We start from the raw sequence: 23966 nt of genomic DNA, 5'->3' as shown, positions 1-23966 counted from the left end.
CCTCTTCAGACTATCATATCCTGAGATCTCCTAAACACATATATCATCTTAAACGATTTTCTCTTATCTTATCTGCTTTTGAAGCGATATTTAGTTATTCACAAATAAAAATATTTTTTTCTTATATTTCCTACTAATTCTATACATCCATCTTAGCATTCTCATCTCGATAACACAAACTTTTTATATATATTGTTTCTTAACTGTCTTATAAAATTTTACTTTTCAATCTCAAAGATATCCAATGATCACACAAGACTCTTGACGCCCCTTACCATTAAACTATCTTATTCTCACTCTATTAATAATATCTTCATCGATCCCTCTATCTTGTTGAATAATTAATTCAAGATGCCTAAAGCTTTTACTTAAGAGAACCTCTTGTCCATCCAACTTAATTATATTCTCCTGTCTATTCCTAAAATTCCTAAAATTACGTCTCATATATTCAGTGTTAGTCCTACTTAATCTAAAACTTTTAGTTTCTAAGGATGGCCTTCTTAGCTCAAGTTTACAATTAATTTCACTTAAGCTCTCATCAACTAAAGATAATATCATCAGCAAACATTTAATTCTTTAGTACTAAGTCAATTTACATAGTAGTTTAATTCTTTAGTTGTAGCTTGGAAGGTATTTTCTACTCTCGATTGGCAAACACAAGGTATTATTTGCAGAAGATGCACATATAAAGAAGCAAAAGTAAAATAATTTGTAGAACCGAAAGGGCATATCATTTGAACATTTGAGATCCTAAAAACAAATCTTAAACTCCACGAACATGAATAAATAGTACCTCCAACAAGTAGTTGAATGCTTCCATCAGTCATTTTCAACAATACATATGGGTCAGCAATAGAAACAGATGCCACCACAGGTGCCTCTGAATTAGATATTAACTCAGAATTATGCACTCCAAAGGTCAACTCCTGGGTCATGTAAGAACCATCAAGAATACGAGCACCACGTGCAAAAATTTGTACAACACGACGCCTGGAGTAAACATACTGTTAGACCAAAAACAACATAAACATTAAAAACTAGCTCTTGGCTATACAAAGTGTACCATTTGAAATCTTACAATAATGGATGAAATTGGTTTATTTCTTTGATCTTATAGTGTTAGACCCATCTAAAACTTTGACCTGGACCCAACATGACCTAAATATTTTACTCATTTTTGAATAATATATAACAAATATTTATCCAATATATTCTTTTGACTTTTAAAATTATCATGATATGTTTCTATGTTTAAAAAAATGAGGGAATTTTATTGCGCATCTACCTGTTTTAGATTTCTATTATTGTTTCTTGTACTGTTTTTCATGATATTCCTCACAATCTAATTGCATAACATAAATTACTTGCTAATCTTGTTTTTTTGCTTTCAACTTGAACATATTTAATACCTATGAAAAAAATTGAAATCCAACAAAATTTCAATCTTCTATAATCAACCTGAACACGGACCCAACCCAATATTAAATTAGGTAGGGCCAGCTCCAATCTCACACAAATTATTTGGACTTGGTCCAGGTTTAGGTCCAGGATAGTAGTTACCCAGACCCAAAACCGGCCTACTGTCGTCTCTATTATTCACCATAGAAAAGTGTCCTAAAGTAGCAAATGGAACTACAAGTTGCAGAACCAACAGCCTGAATATATTGATGAAGAGGTCAGCATCAAATCAGAATTACCTGACCAATCAAGCCCATGAATAAGACAACGTACTAAACAGTCCAGTTCACCACTAGGTTAAACCAATCTTCATTTATGTTTCATATGAATAATTCACATCATCCTAAACACTAATGGATTCTTATCTCATGAATATTCTTCTTGCAATTTCTCATCTTGCTAAACCAAGCATCAGTACACGTGCATGTACCAAGTGTCGAAAAAATCTTGAAACAAAGACTAGAAGAACAAAAAAAGAAACTAGTATAAGGCATGTGCCACCCGGTATTGAGCAGTACAGGCCCTGTACAAGGCATACCAAGTGGTATAGAAATTGTACTGGAAATACTGTCTGATATGCCCTGATCCACATACCAGTAGACTGTTGGACAGGTAGATATCACACATAACATACCATACAAGGCAATATTGCGATCCTAGCTCAAACATATTATTTGAATAATTATGCTAGGTGAAGAAATATCATCAACAGACAATTGTACAACTACTAAACAGTATAGTCTGAAACAATTACACAATGTTTTTGTGAAGAAGATACAACACTCACCTTCCAAATAAGTTCCCTGCAGCAATTGTACTTCCTTGAACATAATAATCGACAGTTTCCGTGACCTCTCCCAGATCATCAGCTGTCTCAAGAACCTAGATGACAACAGACAAGCAATTAGGATCATAATTCAGATATACCACTACAGAGATTAAAATCTAGCAAGACACCAGCTGGATCATTTTTGCAGAAATGCAAGATTGTTGCTCACTACCATGTATGGGTACTTCAAACTTTTGCACATTCAGATTAATAGAAAAGACGAAAGAGAGGAGTGGAGGACACCTTTCATCTGGAATGAATGAACTTCTAGTTTTCCAAACAATCACATGAGCTCGCATTAACATGCAAGAAAAACTGACTCAGAAGATGTACAATATTTAAAAAGAAAAATGAGTTTGGAGCCCAACTATGTAGAGATCGATTGTTAATATTAGCATTTGAAAATCTGCAGAAGATGGAACCTTTATGTGATAATCGATTAGGAAGAAAATCTTCTCATGCAAGTTGTGTATTCTGTAAAAGTCTGGCATGCTTCACCAGCGAAACTGTATGTCAACCAACTACTAGGTTCTGCATAATAGATCTCTCATAAGCCTTATTCTGTCAAGCATGCTCAAAAGATTGTGGCCTTTTAGAGTTGCTGTCTGATAAGAGTTTAAGACCATGTCATCTACCAAATATGAGGAGAGTTTCATGCACAAATATCCAATACCAATTTGCTCATAACATGATTTATGAAGGCACAGCAAAATCATGAGGCTTAATTTCATAGGTCTCTCAGTAAAGTCAGTATGTTTATTTTAGGAAGAAAGTTGTGCAAATATCATACAAAAGAGAATATTATGAATAGCAGAATTACATAATTTTTTAGAAAACAGGTACATTAAATTATAGATCTAATATCATATTTCATCATAGATTAGATAATAAGTCAAAATGAAACAATAAGAGAACTTTAGCGCTCTGGAGCAAGGACATATTATCATCAAGTACTATAAGTTGAAATCACCATAGTACGGGTCTCCAAACTTATTATTAAGTAGGCATGATATTCATCATCTTCCATCATTGTTTTTGACGAGTCAGCTGCATGACCACGAGAGCCCTTATGGTAGACAGACCATATCCCCTTGCATCCAGGCAACTCAACCTGCAGGACAATTGAAGAATTTTCAAAGTATCTTAGACAATCTCTCTCAGATTACCTACATTAGAGCTAAGTCTAACTGTTCACGAATAAAAATATTTCTTTTTTTCCATCTTTTCTATTAACTCAACACATCTTCTCATCTCAAGCAACAAAAGAATTTTGCATATATTGCTTATTAAATGTTCAACACTTCGATTCATAAAACATAAGTGACGTAACATGTGTCTTACAAAACTTTCTTTTAATCTAAACTGAACCAGATGATAACACAAAAATTCTTACTCCCATCTCCCCTTTAACCACCCAGCTTTTGTTCCATAAACAATATCTTCTGCAATCTCTCTATCATGTTGAATAATTGATAAATGATAAAAAAATTTATACATTGACAAATAGAGAACAACTATAACCTATTGAAATTTGTCATAAGATATCAGCAAGCCATGCCCTTGCCCAGAAATATCAAAGAATAATAAAACCAGAGTTCACCTCAGTGATCAATTCAGGACGAATTGATTGTTGAAGCACACAAAGAGCTCCATTCTTCCCATGACCCGAACAACATACCTGAACATGAATCATGGATATGAAACACTAAAGTCAATTTTATTTAAAGCTTCACTGTCTGAGAAAATAAAGTAATTTCTGGATAACGTAAAGGTCAAATAAGTACAAAATCCTGAAAAATTAATAAAAGCTAAATCAGCGAGATAATGTAGAGGTAGACAGGTATTATCCAGTTTGTGCCTAATTGAACAGATATACAAAAACCATATTAGTACCACCGGAGATAGACTAAATATATTAACTAGATAGAAATAGCAGAATGTTGTCGCAAACAAGCACATAATAGCAACAACATTAATATCCAGAAAAGAAAAAAAAAAGACCAAATTACTTCGACTCCATCGACCATGATATTTTTTTTGCCACAACACCATAAGGCCGTCCATTAAACTTCATCATGACCTTCTTTAGTCCTTATTCCAAGATTATATAGCTGCAAGTGGGGGAAAGGACTATCGAACAATATGTCTCATCAAAGAGACATATACACAACCAAGAAACGAAAATTGAAAGTGTATAATTAAGCTTAGTAGCACAAAACAAAATGATAGGGTCACAATAAAGTACATTTAAATGATGAGAACTATTAGGATTTATTCATGGCTTCAGTCTCCATAATTTTTAATATGAACACATTTTTGGTACCAGCAAAAGAATTTAGTAGTTGATTAATATTTTCTTTAAGTCGAAATCTTTCAGTCAACAAAGTTTAACAACATCAAAACAGAGCTTTAAGTTTTGGATTTTTATGTTGTTCAGTGAAAATCCATAGTATATCGTAAGGAATCATTCGGCGCCTACAAAAATTTCCCAACTTCATCAAATTTCCATGTTTTCATCTAGACACATTATAATTAGAACCCTTTCAATTTGACAACCAAACATATTCTGAAGCTTCTGACTAAAAGAAACTAAAGCATTGTAATGCATCCTCAAAGTTATGAATAATGAAAAAAAACAATAATAATTAAACTAACCAGTTCATAATTACTTTGCTTTGCAATTCCGGTTGCATTGGGATCAGCATTGATTCTTAAACCATAGGAGAAATCCTTCAATGGACCAACATTGATCAAAGAATCTCTGACAATAAATGAGAAGAACTTCTGCATACAAAGGTACAACATTGACTATACAAAAGAAAAAATATGCAGTAAAAGATAGTGATATAGGAAAGATATTGTAAACAGACAATTTCACGAGCATTTGAAGCTATTATAAATAACAATAGGCACATAAACAGTAAGGCAAACACTGAAACACACCCGAATATAGAACAAAATACATCCATGCACTTGAATGGGAATAGACTATCACCAGGCTGATGCGCTGAACATGCACTAGACACAGCAGAAAGCAAATTCATGCAACAAGAATAACATCATGAACAATAAACAAAGTGCATACCAGGCATGCAATCATAGCATAGATGCTAATTGATCAATATCTTAAACCCATGAAGATTATAATAATTCCAGTAGAGCAAGTGGATGTGTATCATTTTGAAATTAATGCCACAGTACAGAAGCAAACAAAAACTGCAGCATCACTGATGTACAGATATGTTGGAGAAAAAACATGTCTGCTTGTGCAGGTCCCACCAATCAAGATAAGACAAGATTGATTCACACAAGCTGCTATTATATGTGCACAAGAATCAAGATATAAGCAAACAATCTTCAAAAAAAGTTCTCTGGGTGCCCTACTTTATTATGGTTCATTTTAATGCATCATACTGAGATTTCTTGCAACAACAATACCAAATAAAACACTTCCTCCGTAAAGAGAACAAACATAAGAACGAGGTGACCGTAAGAAAAATTCATATCACAAGCATGGGGCAACCACGGCAACTAAATGCATACATACCTGAGCTGTTTCAGAGCTATCTGGGGTAGTAGTGTACAGAGACAGCTCCTCACCACTAGCAAACTCTTGTAGAGCATCGGACGGTGTCCTTCGTAAACGCTTTGCTAAGTGGAGATCACCTTCGGTATCAGCAACCTGCAATGTGGAAATGGAACCATAGCAGAATAAGATCTACAAATTGAACCATCAAAGTACTATTTAAAAAATGCCAACCCATTTGAATTATAATTTAAAAAGAGGAATTTAGGCAATAACAAACATAAGTAAAAGGTTTTTGTTGTCAATCGTATGCACATGGTTATAAATGATATGGATTTACAACAACCTAAAAGAACCGTCAGTATGTATGAAACTAATCCTCAAACCAGAATGAACTGACTAATCAAATGGTTTATGACCCTCACTGCAAACCAAAATAACCAAATAAAAAGTCTTGTTGATAAGTTATGCAGCATGGTTTATAATCCAGAGCCAATAGCAGCCAGCATGGTTCCAGTATAGAACTATTTAACACTTGATACATACCAAACCAGTAAACACCTAGTGGTAAACCCAATATGAAATCAAATCAGACAAAAGCTAGTGGTCCATGTAATGGTTGAAAGTCAAACAAGAAAATACCCATCCATATCGCTAGTATGATCATTTTTTAAGAATTTGACGAAGACATGTATGTTTCTAACATGTAAAACAACATTTAGTCAACAGACATATTCTTGAAGATAAAGACAAGCGACGATCCAGTAACCGGTCTAGATTATCAATTGTTATCCAATATAAACTAACAAACGCAATAGAAGAATAAAGGGCATTGTATCTAACAACAAAGAAGAGCTAAATAACTACTTTCACATAGTCAGACTGCCTTGATGCCAGTATGAGGTGGTGTACCAACACCCGGTGTGACTGGTTATGCCTGGACCATAAAGAAAGAGAGACAAACAGAACAATACAAAGAGAAGAGGGAAGGAAGTAGAAAGGTAGATGGTGGAAGAGGAGCAGAATGAAGATGAAACAAACCGGTAGGAGGTCATGGCGATGAGACGAGGAAGAGGAGGCACCGATGCAAAGGAATGGAGGGAGAGATAGGGAGAGCCTGACAGAAAATAGAGAGAAGAAAGACAAATGATAGGCACAAGAAATTTAAAATAAGTTGGTAATACTAGTGATAGGCATAATACTAATACAATTACTGTCAATTTATCTACCCCATTGTAAACCTGATATGGTGAGACTATGGGAAATAGGTTTAGTTTCAATTCAGATTGGGTAAGATCATCTAATCTGAGTATGGATCAGACATCAGACCAAAAAATATTGATCTGTACCGACTACTACATGCAAAATTTAGTACCTTTTTGTCTGATTAGATATCAAAATGATCACCTTCTCCACCCATAAATTCTTGCCATATTTTTCAATTCACATTTGAACTCAAGACCAACAGGGCAAGTAATCTGCTAGTCAATTAGTTAAACAATTACTACGTTCCAATGGCTCAATGTGATTTCCTCAACTGCTGAAGAGCAACTAAACTTGTGATGCATTATATGTATGTTGAAGTCAGAACTCTTTTGATGATTGCTTTCCAATTTTGACATACACCAAAAGTCCCAAATCAGTCTCTCTGTTAGTACTAAATATCAAATTATCTATATTCGAATAACAATACTTTCAACCAAGGATTGCAATTTCGTACTGTACCAAAGTTTCAATCTTAGCTCAGTACAGTACGATACGAGCATACCGAGCGAAAGCATATCGTCATCGCCTCGTTTCTTCTCCACATGCGGGGAGAAGAGGCAGTTTCTTCTCCCCACGTCGTCGAGGCGACATCGCCTCGTTTCTTCTCCCTGCGTGGGGAACGGTTTCTTCTCCCCACCAAGGCTTCTTCTCCCCGCATGGATGAGGAAAGTCAACGACGGATCAGTGATTACAATAGGCGCTCGGGCACTCACCTAGGCACTCAAGCGAGGCAAGGCCCGAGCGCCTCGCTTCATTTCCAAGCGGCGTGCTTTAAAGAGGCGCCGCCTGGGCGCTCGCCCGAGCCCAGGCGTTGGGCGCTTCGGGCGAGCGCCTGGGTTAAACCAGGCAACCGAATCAGATTTTTAGGTCTGGTTGGTCTCTGGTGCTTTAGTTGGTTCAATCGAACCAACTAAATCATCGATATCATGCTCCCTCTTGCGATTTCCCGGACTTCCCCAACCCTAACTCTCGCGATTTTGTCGTTGAGATTTCTTCTCCGCTGTCGCTACTACCGTTGTCGCTCGCCGCTCGCAGCTCCTGCTCCCACTCCCGTTGTCGTTGCCTCAACAGCCTCGATCTTCTCACTACACTGTTAACAGTACATCAACAGTATACTACTAACTGTATACTAATAATAGTATTTTTATTTATTATATTAATAATATATTATTTTGATTTTAATATTATTAATTTTTATTTATTTAAATTTATTGTTAGGTTTCAGAATAAATGACAAGTGTACAAAGCAACTCAATAGATTTAATATAAAATTTTATTGTTTTGATTTTTCAGACTTTTTATTAATGTGACATTGTGATTTTGTACCTGATTTTTTAATTTAATAGTATATTTTTATTTAAATAATTATATTTATTAATTATATTATATATTTTTATATTTTAGCACCTCGCTTCGCTCAGGCAAGCGCCTCGAGCGTTTTTGGACCTTAGCACCTAGTGCTTTTTAAATCACTGCGATGGATCGAGATCGTCAAGAGAGAGCGACGTTGGATCTCCAGGTTCTCCCTTTTCTTCTCCCTCTTCTTCATTCTCCCTCGGCTAATACTGCATGCTACAATAATAGGGCGGAAACAACCCCAATCGACAGTACCACTCGATAGCGAGCGGTCCACGTACCGGTCTGCTGGCGGACCAGTACGTATCGCCCCGTATGGGTGGTATCATTCGAAATTAAAAACTTTGCTTTCAACCACTAATACAATATTCCAGTATAGCTCAATATGAATTAGACAACTACTAGAAGATCAGAGTTACTTAAGTGACCCTGCATGGCAATCAGAAATATAAAGTACACCAAGACCACAACAAATATCCTAGCCAATTTTCAAGTATTCATGTTGCAAAAAGTAACTGAGGTAAGAGAAACATTTTACTTTTTCACCTCATCTTTCCCATTTGCAGAAGTTGGACCAGATGTTCCAGTACTATACTGAACAAGAAGACTGTCCCCCAAGCGGCTACCCAAGAAAAAGAAGGAACTACCGATGGTTGTGATGCCCTTGTCAGAAACAAGATTAGGCTAAATCAGAGCAAAGCTAAGCAAAAAAGTGAAACAATAGATTGAAATATGATTATGAAAAAGGCCCAAAATAGCAAGATCCAGAGCAAATACAACTAACCGAGGTCAAAACTGAAGCCTTTGATTTCATGAGTTCAAGTCTCTGCACAACTCTGCAAGGAAGAACAACAAGATTCAGCAAAATTTATTATCACTATGCCACTCATTTTACATTCGAAAGATAGTGACAATCAACAAGACTAACTTTGCAGCAGAAGAATGAAAAGGCTATCATGAAATTAACAAACAGCATCATGAGAAAAAACACAATGATAGAAGAATTAGCGACCATTTTCCTCAAGGCTTCGATAAAGTTGATGATTTGCATGCAACACGTAAGATGCCATTGTCTTAAATTTATTATAATTTTATCAAAAAAGTTACAGCAGCAATACCTCCCATCATAAATTAATGTTAGCAGTAATAGATCGCCTGTCTTTGATGAGAACATGGCCACATCAGGTGATAACCATGTCACATTGGCTGCATCAAGCTCCACTGTAAACTTTGCTTTTGGCATTTCTGAACTGAAACAGATATGTATCAGTAAAACGCTCATATCTTCCATCAAATTAAATTCCATAAAAAACTACACAGCCATATGGAAGATGTAAACTAAAATGAGAACAAACAAGCAACCACATCTATGAATGATTTCAGCTGTAATTAAGGAAGCAATGGTGTTCCTAATTATAAGTTATAACAAAAAATTTAAGCTGACTGACAAAATTTTAGTTTATGTTGTTGATTTGTAGTGTCACTATTAACTCATGTCTGTAGGAAAGCTGTAACAAAAACATACCATTATAATTGATTGTTCAACTACGGAACATAGATCAAATTAAAAATGAGCTGCAGTTGATTTTCCATATCCCATAACAGACATTCTCCCACCACAGCAAGAACATGCAAACAATCACTAAATCAAGTATGAAAACAAGGGTTAACAAATTAACAGAACCACTGTTCAGAATCTCAATCTAACACACCTTGTAAGGTCAGTACAGGACTGGTATATCAAGTGATTACCAACTTTTACCACAGTGTCACATAATAATAATAATAATAATAATAATAATAATAATAATAAATGGAATACTGACCAATACCAAGCTATATGACCCCTAATGTTCCTTGGTTGGATCAGTTCTTTGTAAAGATCCAACTGCTATTTAAAACCCTAAACAAGACTATCCAACTGTTTCATTCACAGACAATTTACCAAGACATTAAAAGCCAAATGTTATTGTTGGCTACCAAGCAATTTAATATTTCAAAATCTTTCACATCAATTTAAGATGAAGATTTCAATACTTTATTATGGACCAGGAATAACTAAATCACACAGTAGAGAGGTGATCATAGGCATGCACATGCACACTCATATAGAAGGATGAAAATGATGTGAAGTGGAGAGAGGAAGAATTCCTCAAATCAATTAAAGATGAAAAAGTTCTGTTGGTTAATTAAACAATTAAAGTTTGCACACAAATGAACATATTAACAGTTCCAAGCATCAAGATCAACGATAACTTGGTTTCTCTAATTACTAGAGAAACAAGAATAAAAACAATGTCTTGGGTTCTCAAAACAATAGCATCTAGTCAGTAGCATAGTAGAATGACTAGAAAAAATATAGTCTACCAGCACCGAATCCTGAAAACCTGGTCCTATTATCGGAAGTCTGTCAAGTTCGGAGAAGAATAAAAATCTGAACAAAAAGGTCAATCTAATGTGAAAAATGTAGATAGTAAGACAAATTATAGCAGAAATTCAGAATGCTAGCCTTGAGAAAAACAAAAAGAGTATCAGTTGTACAATGTCTTTTAACATGTTGAAAATGTATGATAAGACCATAAAAGCAAAGATGTACTACTGGTTCACACCAAATCTAATAACCTATTGGACCAATACAACACCGGTACACTGGGCTATATACCAACCTATACTACTCAATATTATTGAATAAAATAACAAAAGATAGGTCAGTTTTTTTTCTGCACTTCGGTACACTGGCATATTTATTTTCTGGAAACTTCAGATTTAGGCTTGTTTCTGAGTTGAATTATTTGATTAGATGTTGTTTGGATTAGGTTAAAGTTAAGTTACCATGACTTCTGTCATGTACTGACCTAAGTCTAGTTTGAATTTGAACTGCGTTGGTATCGGGCTACATATCAGAGTCCTGATATAATTGATCGAGAGTCTGGCTAAAGAAAGCAACTGTTATTTTAATTGTTCACTCGCTGTAATATGAAAAGTATCAGTTGCAATAATGCTACAGAAATTTCAGCTCATCAGATCCTTCAAGTGTTATTTTAACTCGAAGTATACTTGGTTATATCTCATCTCAAAAGCAAAAGTACATCTTTGCCTATCTTTGCCTCACCCGCAGGTAAGGTGGATGTTTGGAAAGGCTATTGCCAGAACAACCAGTGCATCTCATGCTGCCTCTTTGCCTCTGCAACCTTGCATCTTTCTCTGTGAAACCAAGGCAGGAAGGCAATAATACCATAGTGTTCATCTCAAAAGTGAAAGTTGCAAGTTGGATAAAATGTTCCCATTTAGATTGATTATACGGCTTAAGGTTGTAAAAAGAAACTGTCAGTTGACCATATTTACTAAAGTGAAAAAAATAAGCGAAAAAAGCAACAATTTGCAGGAATCCTTCTAAGTCATAAAGCACCCAAGTACCAACTACCCTTGGTCTTGAGAAGTCCTAGAAGAATAAAACTGCGACTGATTGAAAAATTAAGAGTATTGAAAAAGAAAATCCAGATGGAGAAAAAAATTTTAAAAAATATTCATACCAATGTTTGAAATACCACCTGTAAGGATTAGTACAGGCAGTATATGCATGTCCAGCAATCTACTGGTACGCGGACCAGGCCCGGTCCAGAGTATATACCACTGCCACAAGACCTCTACCACCCAGTACATGGCAATACATAGCCCTGCACCAGACAGTTCTTTTTTTTTTTCAGCTTTTCTTTTCATGCTTCTTCTGAAACTTGGTACACACCAGCAATACCAGTATTCAGTACACCAATATAGACCTGTCCGAGGCCTGACCGGTGCACTACTGGTACACAAAACTGTGAACCTTTATTCACACATATACACATTTACCCACACCAGACAACTTTGGAAGGAGCATAATGCACTAGGTTGCCCTTTTGCCTAAAAGAAATGGCAGACAAATTTTCTATATTTTATAATAAATTCCTATAAGTTAGATTCTAATAAACATATTTTCTCAGGTTTCAAATAAGAATCTAGTATTAGAATGGTAAACAAACTTGATAATTGTACTGTAATAAAATTAAAAGGTCAACATGACAATGTTATGAGTTGTGACGAAATTGTTCACGATTCCATAGGCAAGCCCAAGACAACTCAACACGCAGATCTGCAGCATTGTAAATAAATAGTTAAAATATGGAGTTGTCAGACAATACCTGCCTTCTGGCTGGGTAGCAAAGCTGTTGAGGGCAAGCGAGCAAGTGGCGGACTGCAAATCACCAAACCAGGATGAAAAACAAGTGGAAGAAAAGTACAGATAGGAAACACTACAACAAAACATCTCAAAAAGAGAATGAATGACCTGACTGTGGTAATGAATAGTATTGGCACAGATAACAAGAACACCACCAATAGGAGAAGGCACAGCGAGAAGTTTGTTTGCATCATGAGGAATATTCTGAAGAAAGAATAACTTCTCAGAAGAACAATCAGAATATAATAAAAGTGGTCAGAAATGAAATGCTTAAAGACATATGCAGAAGCAAAATAACAGAACAATTTATTGGCTGTAGCTGGAGCACAAAAAACCAAATTGATAGAAAGAACAAGCAACCATTCCATTTTCAGCCATCAAAGTTCTCCCAAAGAAGAAACATACTGGGCCAGTTCCTACAAAATGGCACACATCCAATGATTCAACAAAATCATGACTGGAGGGTGCCCTCTACAGCATGGTATTTTATAGCAACTCGGCTTCATTTCAACCAAACAGGAGCTTCAATATCTCAAATAGAAAATAAAAAACAAAAGTGATTTAAGGATGAAAATATTATCTTCTGCTAGTCATTCAAACAAATGATCTTAAAATCAATAAAATCATATATCCGCTTAATTCTAGGAGTCAGGTAGCACCAAGCACAAATATAACAAACACAGTGGTCAACCAATGTGGACAACAGATGAACATTCTGATCCAAATCCAAGCTGTCTCCATTAAGGATTCTGCAAGATTGGACTTTACCACAAAATATGACCAATGAAGGTGCTGTACTGGCATACCTGGGAAGCAATACACAATAGCGAGGTAACACTGTGTCGATATAGTACATGATTCAATCATCACACCTTCATGCAAACCAAAGAGTACCATGTCATGTTACCACACGACAACATATTCCTAAACTCGTTAGTCTTGGCTACAGAATCCGAAGACATTGTACATGCTCCAGAATATAAACATAGTTCACATACAACTTAGAACTCTTTTCCAATATTGGCAAGCCAACCAAATTTCTGGGGAACATTGATTAGGGAACAATGTAGTACCTGTAGTATCTAAACCTTATTTGGTAATAAACTAATAATACGAATGGAACGGATCATGCTAAGAAAGTTTACAAACCCATTGCTAGTACATGCATATCACAAGTATATGACACAACACAAATTTAAATTAGGTTTTAAGTTTTAACTTATGTCCAAATTTAATGAAGTCAAGACTCAAATAGTCTAAATTGAGTAGCTGGCCATTGTTTACTTGTTATTTAAGAATTTTGGTGGTCATTTTGTAACCATTGGCAAAGGGTTAGAGCAATAATTACGATTGGTGTTTAGGATTCTACTTAGATATAAATTGAATCAAAGAATGAAGTCATTTGGATTCAATTTTGAAAGTTATGTCTCTTAATATAGAATTTTATGATACAACAGATTTTATATCAAATAAACAAAGGATAGACATCACGTGAATTTCCAGATGATAAACTAGTCCTCTCTATTCACTAACAGGCAAAACGAGACAATTGTCAAGCAATCTTGGATAAGTGAATCCAGCAAAAATCTGTTCAAAAGAGAAAAAAAAAATTAAAACATGGTTTTGTTAGGCTTCAAAATCAGTAGAGCTTCAATGTGATGGTTTTCAAATGGCAATATATAAGGTAGTAGGAACAAGCATGTTGGAGACGCGAGCATTCTGCTAATGAAATCGATTCAAACGAATTGAACCGCACAAGCACCGAAAGGTAAAGTTATTATTAGAATCTTCCATGCAATGAGCTACAGGTAATATAGCAACCATTCCAACATAACTTACCTACTGCACAGAAATGAACTAAAAAACCTTCTAAACCTACATGTGGATCTTCTGGTAGACAGTTTAAAAATGATGGTATGTGCTAATCAAAAGGGTAATGCTTTGGGCACAACCAATTCCGCATGACAAAAATAATAAAAAAAATTGTCTGTGGAAAGGTTTTCCAAAGCTTAATGTCCCAGGAGTAGCTAGCAATGCTGATGAACATAACAGAATTGCATGCCATAGCAGCATGATAATAACAATGTTGAATCCTGGTTTATATGGCTGCTATTATTTTTTCATGAACTAAAACTTCAGCACGGGCATCATCAATTATGTAAAACTTACTGAAGCGGACCATATCATAGGATGCTGTTTAAGAGTCGTGCTGATGCTAAGTGCAGATATCATGCATGTGTGATGCTTCCACGAGATTCGCCCAGCCCAAGTAGGTTCTTTTTCATGAAGTATGACCATAACAGGCTCGATATAACCTGCCCATGTCAGTAAAAGCTGAAAAACAATCTTGAATAAGCTAATGAAATAAAAGAAAAGCAGCAATGCTGATGTGCAAAATTCATTATATATAATGATTAGATAAATTCAACTCAGATAGCAAGACATGATGAATCAATTAATAAATATTGTTTTCATCATAGCATTCATAGTTGTGAACTGAAGCGATGAGGACTGCATTACAACATACAGAAGGCCATCCATTTAACGCATCCTAGAAAGGAAGTTTAGCACATTGAGCTGTGTAGGTAGTCAGCCACTAAACCACATACAGTTGTACCATGCTAGCTACTGCTATGCACAGGTATGGAAGCATGTCAAACAGTTAGCTAAAACAGCATCCAAGTATGTGAGTTAGAGAACTATAGACTTAAACAAGAACAGGTCACAGAATTCCCTGTGTAGGTAGATTTAGAAAGGAAGTTTAGCACATTGAGCTGTGTAGGTAGTCAGCCACTAAACCACATACAGTTGTACCATGCTAGCTACTGCTATGCACAGGTATGGAAGCATGTCAAACAGTTAGCTAAAACAGCATCCAAGTATGTGAGTTAGAGAACTATAGACTTAAACAAGAACAGGTCACAGAATTCCCTGCCAACAAGATAGACACTAGACCTATTATTCGCTGCATCAATTTTAAGTTAAAGCAAAATATCACTTATTTATGTAAAATTTCTGGTTTTCTTTTAAGGCGGCTCAAGGTCAGGTAGTGTTCTGGATGTACTTTCCTCCCACTCCTATCTAATTTTGTTTCAGAGATTTAAACTAAATTTAGGCTACTCTTATTTTCAGTAAAAAAAATTACATAGAATAACAAAGTGTGCACAATCTAACAGGTGCACATTTTTCAACTGGTTGAAAGCTCACATTGTGATAGCAAAGATTGAAAAGAAAAATGTCTGCCGTGAAAACAACAGCAGGCACGATGACAAATAGAGTAGATAAAGATCGGAACTTCTTATGATGTCACGAAACACATAATAACAGTCTCTTCTACCTAGATGGTGATTAGTGTTTATAGACTAAGTAGCTACAGGATGATAGAGCTGAGTCCTAAACAGATATTTATTAGTGAGAAAAGGATTCAGCTATCCCTCCCTGTGATTGGCCACTACATAGAAGGCTAAAGCAAGGAATTTCAAATTGCTCTTGTATCGTGATTGGAGTATGGAGGTACCGACATTATATCATGCATTGTGATTTCAGGCAAAACACCATATCTTGCACCAGCAAGACAATGCAAAATAGCAAGTGATCAACAAGCTGAGGTAGCCTAAGCAATCATTGTGAATGTGAGTGCCCAATAAAGTAAGCAATTCTTTCGGCTGCAGAAGGATGTGAATTGGAAAAACAAAAACAAAAACCTCCTGCCACTAGACAAATGCAGAGATAAAGTTAAGCCTTCAACATTAATAGAATACGAGCAGATAAGTACAATATTGAAAGAAATTTCACAAACATTTGTCAGCTGACAAACTTGAGCCGATGTAGTTGATGAAATAACCAGCAAATGTTTTCTCTTAGATTAGTAATATATTAGCTATTTGGAAAACCCTCATCTAGAGCCTTGCATATCCAATCGGATATTAAAAGATGAAGAAATAGTTGCCTCTGCTCTGTGGTTTATTACTTGGAAACCAACTGGAAGACAAGTTAAAGAATTTCATCAATTTTCTGATGGCACCTAAAGATTAAGTCGATCTTTTTGCACTCGACCAACATTGCCTACAGAATTACTGTATCATCAAGTTCTATGTGAAGTTGAATCACCAATATTTAATATGCCCAAGCCCCTATGGAAGTGGCCCAAAATGAAGGCAACAAATGTAATTTCAGAAAACTTATTTTGCATATTATACATGTACGCATATGGATGTTCCTGAGTCCAAATAAAATGGGATGAAAAGATAAAAACAAAGCATTCAGTGAAATATAAGGATGTAGGTCATCAAAATGACCCAAGTGCCAACCTAATCATGAAAGAGTCCAAAATGAAACCATAGACTCGTACTAGTTGTAGTGTGCCTTATTTTTGTATCTTGGTGTGTAGAATTAGAATATATTAATTGATAAAAGCATCATAATGTTTGATAGCTTGTTTCAAGAAGAAAAAAAGAAACAAGTTTTAACTCTCTCTAGCACAAAATTTGTAACAACTTCACTTTCTTATTACCTAATAACCATAAACCACCTGTCTCAGATGAATTTCTGCAATTTATCATAAAAACATACAGTATTTGCCAAGTTTCATAACTGGCCACCATCTCGCTGCTTGGTGATCCAAAGCCAAAAGAATTCAAAATTTTCAACAGTGGCCAGATCACAAATTTAAGTCAAACCAAGTAGAGTTTAGAGAACAAGTACAGAAACATGTCTAGTTTAGGTTGTATTTTAGTAAACTTGGCTCAGTTTTGTGTTAATATAAATGTGAAGTAAGTCAACAGGTTTATAACACCTTAAGATCAGTTGCTGCAGCTTGAACAATATTATTCACTGTAACATTAGCAGTAATGGTACCTTGCAAGCAAATATTTTAGCTAGGTTCCTTGTACCAGAGGATGCAATTATCTACTAGGAGAAGGGTGCAGCAAAATGATTTTGCCCCTTCCAAGAATTGATGCAACATAGAAGTGCCCTTTACAGCCATGAAAACACTTATTCAGAGTTCATCAATTAAGACTTCATTAGATTTCAATTCAGATTTGATGTAGTTAGATATTTAGATGTGTTTCGGTCAGATTTGCCTTTATTTTGGTTAGGTTAACCATGTGTTCTTTGATAATTAATTGCTATGTGATAGAGTTTAAGATAGACTGTAAGTCCAGGTTTTTAGGTCATACTTGGCTGAGCAATATAGCATGAATTATTTAGTTTTGTCTTTCCTATCTTGGATCTAAGATTGCTGGTTTAAATAAACAATGTGCCTCAAGCCACTTTCTCATCTTAGCCTTTCACTTCCCCTACTTCTCTCTTTCCAGTTTTAATCTCCCAACAACTTATAGAAAGCAGTACAGACTAAGATCCTTGTGGAATTTTATTTGATGTGCCAATATCCAGCAGCTATTTTCATACCTACGCTGGATGTATGATGAATCTTCAAGCAAGGCAGAAGACTTTAAATTGCCATATAAAGTTGCCATGGCCTCTGATCTCTCTAACAACCCTATGTTTGAATGTAATTTGGTCTGCTGCAGCCTGAGACTGCATCAAGAGTCCTACATATGATAGTAATGGAGTTAAATTCACGTATTTGTAAATGAAGAAATTTGGATGTAAAGAGAATGGAATTTACAAGGCACAAAAGTGTAGGTCTATTGGCCCTCCCTTCTCTCTTTTTTTTTTTCTCATTCTCCCCTCATAACATTTTTCAACTTTTTCTCTCTTATCCTCTATCCTCCTATTTGTTCAACGATAGGGACACTCAATCGGCTGATTCTTCAACCAGGAGCCACCGATCTAGTATTTTCTACTTGACAATGACAGGTTTGCCAATTGTTTAAGACTGAAAAGCCAAAATGCAGGTCAATTTAAATCCTAAAGTTGGCTGCTGCCACAAGCAACCCAGGGCCAATATAGAACATATGCAGATTTCAGAATCTAAAAAGTATAAACCAATTGATTCCAGAATTCTATATCAAGCATGTTCCTTGTGTCATTATCATCATAAACCAAGTCCAATTGAGACAAACATTGCCAACCATGCTTATATGGACATGCACGAAATCAACAATCAACAATTACGGGTTGAATGGAAGCTGCACTACATTCAGACCTGACCTGGTTAACAGAAAGATATTTATCTTCCCATGACCCCTGTGATAACAGTTGGATTTGAATCCCTCACCTTTAGGCCTTGCCACATATCATAGTGCCCATCACTTTCTTCTGGGGAGATCCACTAATGACACTTTCATGTGGGGTGGAAGGTTATGTGGAGTTTTCTGGTAGTACCCAGAGTCAAAAACATCTACGGAAACTTTTGTGGAAGCGACTCCCAACCTCCGAATGGATCCCATCTATCCTCCACAACTACATCATCTCTTGTCCCATCCATACTCCAGCCAAGATTTCATCACTCACATCTTTTTTTAATGCATTTTTGCAAAGAATTTTTGTCATTTGGTTCAGTCCAAACTATCCTGCACTCATCAATCCTTTGACAACTGGATCAGTGGATCTTTTCTGGATGAAGGCAAGTATTTGGACAAACTATCTGCTGCTTAGTTAAGAGCTCTAATAGCAAATAGCCTTGGGTTCATTTGGAAACACAAACAACAGTCACTTTGCAACCCCATTTCTAACCTATCTCCTTCACTCAAGGAACTAGCACTAATGAATTATTCTTCTCTTTCCAAAAAAGTTTCTGTGGGTCGCCATGGGAATGTTCATCTAGAAAATGTTGTTGACTTCTCTCTGAAATCCTGTTTTACTTTTAAGTTGTGGTGACTCATTTGCATATAACACTTCCACTGCAGGAACAGGTGGCAACATCTCATGGCACCTAAAGAACTTCTGTCGTGGTACTTTTTTGTTACTCCAAAGCTGTTTTAGTTCAGTAATGGACCTATGTCCCTAGGTCTTTGAACACTTCTGCTCACAAGTTGACAAATTTTGATAGACAAAATGTAACCAGTGGATTTTCGCGAGGTTCAACCTGTCCTGATATTTTGTACAATGTTCTCAGGAGTTAACACTACTTAATTTCAAGGGCAAAAAAAAAGCAATCACAGGTCGAATGGAAACAGCAGATAAGTAATTGATCATGCAGGCAACCAGTGTTAAATACGATGCAAGATATATACAGAAACTAGCCATTCTTTTGCATTCATAATGCGAAAGTAATTACTAACTGAAACATTTCTGATCTCTGCATCTAAGATCTAACCAGCAAGTTCAGATGTTGAAAAAAGAGGAACAAGATTAAGCAATGGTTAAATCCAGCTAGAGTTCGATGTGACCCAGCCTTATATTCATCACAAACTGATGCACATAGTTTTGCTTACCATGAACAAAGGTGAAATCCTTCACATGCTTCATGTCCAAATCACGCAAGTTTATTACATATGATGACTCAATTCGAACAGAAACTGCACCACCGGTGCTAGTAGGCTCATCATCTCCAACCAACCCTTGACCAACCTAATAAGCAAGATTGTTGAGAACCACAAGGACATCATGAAGATGCATTTCAAGAAAACAAAAACAGAGAGTCGACACTCTCAAGTGACTAAGATACATATTTAAGAGAGAGTATGGCTAGTAAAGGACAGCATATAGAATTTAAACAAATTGGGCAGGAGTACCAATTGTTTGAACTTTGAAGTATTGTTTGCAATGCTTAACCACAATGAACAGGCATAATATAATAATGCATGCACAAACATAAATACAAAAGGAAGCAAACTAAATAAATAATTATACAAACAATTGATGGAATAAAGAACATGCTTCAGTTGACATCTTATTGATGCACCACACATCTGATAACACATTTTTTATCATATTATCATAAGCAATTATTTTAATTGCTATTTGTTCCTATTGGATATTTTTGGCTCAGATTAAGAGCTTATTTACATTTGGAAATCCTTTCTAGATCTGAGATAATGAGGTAGCTAGAGCAGTATTTGAAAGATTCAGATTCAAATGCATGGTTAAGTAGCTTGATCATTTCTCATGATGTGTGTGTAATTTGTTTAGAAATATATTTTTTTAAAAAATTGCATGATGAAATGTTGAGAAATGGTTGAAGGACTGTACAACTTTGTTGACATTTTAAGTCATACGGGGGCATAATAATTAGAACCCAAGTAATTCAAGCCAATTCCAAGACATATATCCGATGATGATAATGTGACCAATCCAATTAGACATCGATCCTACAATCAATGTCAATCCCAAATCTATTTTTGATCTCCCAAACCTCTAACTTGAGCAACCTAACATCTAAACAACTTGTTCAATGTGTTAATTATTAAAACCAAGGTGTTCAATTCTAGGTAATGAACCCATGCTGGCCTGGTCAGACCAATATGGGCCTGGTCCATTCCAGGGTACCGACTCACGTTATGACATAACATACAGCAGTATTGTTGGGGAGGGAGAGGGGGAAGGAAGAAGGAACAGAAAGAGGGAAAAAGACGAGCAGGAAGGAAGATGGTGGAGGAATAGAAGGAGATATGCCAGAGTGAGCAGTAGGACAACAATGAATGTGCAGGTGGTGGAGGGCATGATGGTAGCAACAATACTCCTCATAGGCCCTAGTGTCACGGACTTAGCTGGTTTTGCCTAAGTCGTGCGGCACACTTGCGTATCCGTCCGCAAAGGTCAACCTCCCCGAAAATTCTCATGGTCCCTTAGGACCTACAAAAGAGAAAACGGGTTAGAGAAAGCGTCTCACTCGGGATCCACAAGCAAACATTCCCAAAAACACTTCATAGACAATGCAAATTACAAACAGACTTTATAAGCTCTGAACAATTGCACAACAAAGGGTCAAAATTGTCCACTACAGACCGAATATCTCTCACTGGTATCCACATGACACAACCTTCATTTACAAGCCTAAAAAGGCCACCAAACCCAACTAAAATGGGGCTGTTAAGCCTTCAACCATTCCTCTACATGTTGTGCAAAGCATAAACAAACAGAAAGACACGGACATACATAAGTATTACATCAAACATCCTGTTTAGAACGTTGTCCGTGACATTCTCCCACACTTATTCCTTCGACGTCCTCGTCGAAGCCTTTACCGACACTGCAACTCCTCGCCTTTACTGAGTCTTCAATCTTCTGCTCCAGCTGCAATGCGCCTCTTGGCTCCTAGCTGCTCTCCGCTGCTGTTTTTGAGTAGTCGAACCTTTGATCCGTCATGCTGCTTCAATTCGCCAATGACTCTGACTCTAGTGTGGGGTTGGCTAAGTTGTGTTGATCCCTGTTAGTTCCTACGGATCCTCCAGATGAAGGAAAAGATCATCCTTACTATGCGCCAGTCTCTCAAATGCCTCATGCTTTTCGAACTAGGTAGATGCTTGTTGGAGCTTTAACGAGCATCGTCTTGCAAACTTCTGAAGTTTTGGGTCCTTCCTCCACAAAATTTGCCCATTGACTCTTCTTACACTTAGTTGTCACTTCCAAGTAGATTCGCATCACTTCCGCTTTCGATTGACATTCTGTTGAGAAAATGAAGCGAATAATCTACTCTCAATAGCACTGATCACCATTGGTGAGGATTTGACAACTATTATCTTCTAATATCTTCGAATGGTCTTTGAACCTGTGCAGAGCTCCTCTGCTGGATAGATAAGAGAATTGGGATACTCGATTTTGCCCATTCTCTTAAGAGTTGAAAAAACAATGGTTACTTGACTTCGCCCGCTTCCTCAAGGGTTGTACTCCATGCATCGAGCTGGTTACTGGCCTTCGCTTGCTTTTTGCTCACACTTCTGAAGCACTCGAAGTGTTTGCACACCTTGCATTGAGTTAGCTACTATGATTTACCTTCTCAATGCCATCGAACTTCTGGAATGTCGGACGTTTTCACCCCAACTTTGAGTAATTCTCTAATAGATTTGATCGCCTCTGGGATTGTACCGTCTTCTCCATCAACCCTGTCGCCTACTCCACTGAGTAGCAAATGTACAACACCGCGTACGGCCTGCTTCGATCCTTGGTCGTGCACTCTTGCATGACCCGAAGTCCTTCACTTTCGGTTATCTTGATGAGAAACTCGTTAACACCGATCTTACGAAGTTCCTTGGCCTTTGCCCTTCAGCCTTGTCTCGGTGCTTAGAGTTTGCCTCTACATGCTCTACCTCCTTGGCCCCTTTCACGACCAAGCGCTATCCCTCCATGAGAGCAAGGGATCAATGACTTTCATGGAAGTCCCGCCTCTGTGGTACCATGGCGCTATCATGCCCATGGCCCTACTATCCGTCGTCTCGCATCTACATCTCTTTTCTTCACGATCAGTAGATATGTCTCTGTGGCACTCCTCTGAATCCACCTCCATTCTAACTGATGCTTGATTTTGGGTAGCTAAGTCCCTCTAGACTCATCGTCGCCTCTTCACCCCTTTCGACCCCTTGCTTCAACACCTTTGTGTTCTCCAAGCAGCTCCCTTTGGTCGATGGAAAGACGGACTGCAACTCTCATGCATGGCCTCTACCATCACGTTGTAGGGTTTGCATCGATTCTATTCTCCTTAGCTTCCTTGGTAGCAACGTTCACTTACTCGACCTTGTCTTATGACTTGCCGGGCTCCTTTAAGCGAATATGGGCTCTGGAGCAATCCAACTCTCCAGCTGTTTCGATCATACCTCTGCATGATCAAGTCCCTCCCATGGGACTCACTGATATTTGCATTCAAACTTTTCCATTGGTGGAACACAACCCTCATATGCTGATGACCAAAGCTTTCATCCGATGCAAAATTCGATGCACGCACGGAAGACCCGCCTCTGCGGTACCATGACCTTCACTCCTTGAATTCATAACCCTTCTTGTCATCGTGTTGTTCACCGAAGTGGAGCTTTCAGTAGCTCCCGATCATACCTTCGTATGATCTAGTCCCTCACGGGATTGTATCGTGTGTACCACGTTGCCACGAACTGTTCCACCACGATCCGCTGCACCATGTAGCCTCCTAGTAACATCTCTATTGCATTATAATCCTTATGGGATGAACTCGAATTGTGATCCCTCCATGTGTGGCTTCTGCCAATACATCGCAAGGTCTCTTCCACCTTCGATTTTGTTCGCTCCTTTGGCAATCGACCTTCATCCACCTGCTCTTAGGTCACACCAAGATGAAGCACCGCTCTAGGACAGTCCGTCGCCTAGTAGCCCCCGAAGTCCACCGACTTCACTGAAAATGGTGCACCATTGTCTGGATCCTGGGCCTCTGCCCCTACCAGCACAATCTTCGCCGCGCACCGCTTCCTTCATGGCAACTTGAATGGCAACACTGT

At 37.1% G+C, this 23966-nt stretch overlaps 1 protein-coding gene across 3 annotated transcripts in view; it reads right to left on the bottom strand.

Moving 5' to 3' along the window:
- LOC103971647 (cleavage and polyadenylation specificity factor subunit 1) overlaps positions 1-23966 on the bottom strand; it is a 39246-nt gene that overhangs the window by 8736 nt on the left and 6544 nt on the right. Inside the window, exons 4-16 of one of the 3 annotated variants that reach the window (XM_009385713.3) lie at positions 19998-20133; positions 14824-14969; positions 12763-12858; positions 12617-12669; positions 9554-9685; positions 9220-9271; positions 8982-9098; positions 5835-5969; positions 4943-5071; positions 3888-3965; positions 3258-3398; positions 2246-2340; positions 794-990 (exon numbers count right to left, since the gene is read on the bottom strand). In XM_009385713.3, the coding sequence (XP_009383988.2) occupies positions 794-990; positions 2246-2340; positions 3258-3398; positions 3888-3965; positions 4943-5071; positions 5835-5969; positions 8982-9098; positions 9220-9271; positions 9554-9685; positions 12617-12669; positions 12763-12858; positions 14824-14969; positions 19998-20133 (1507 nt within the window). Of the gene's footprint in view, positions 1-793; positions 991-2245; positions 2341-3257; positions 3399-3887; positions 3966-4942; positions 5072-5834; positions 5970-8981; positions 9099-9219; positions 9272-9553; positions 9686-12616; positions 12670-12762; positions 12859-14823; positions 14989-19997; positions 20136-23966 lie in introns of those variants that run through there. The other 2 variants (XM_018820970.2, XM_065090305.1) reach the window with 2 other exon arrangements.

The sequence above is a fragment of the Musa acuminata genome, chromosome BXJ1-11 (assembly GCF_036884655.1).
Source record: "Musa acuminata AAA Group cultivar baxijiao chromosome BXJ1-11, Cavendish_Baxijiao_AAA, whole genome shotgun sequence".
NCBI classification, from domain to species: Eukaryota; Viridiplantae; Streptophyta; class Magnoliopsida; order Zingiberales; family Musaceae; genus Musa; species Musa acuminata.
This window is presented reverse-complemented; position numbering and strand designations above follow the sequence as displayed.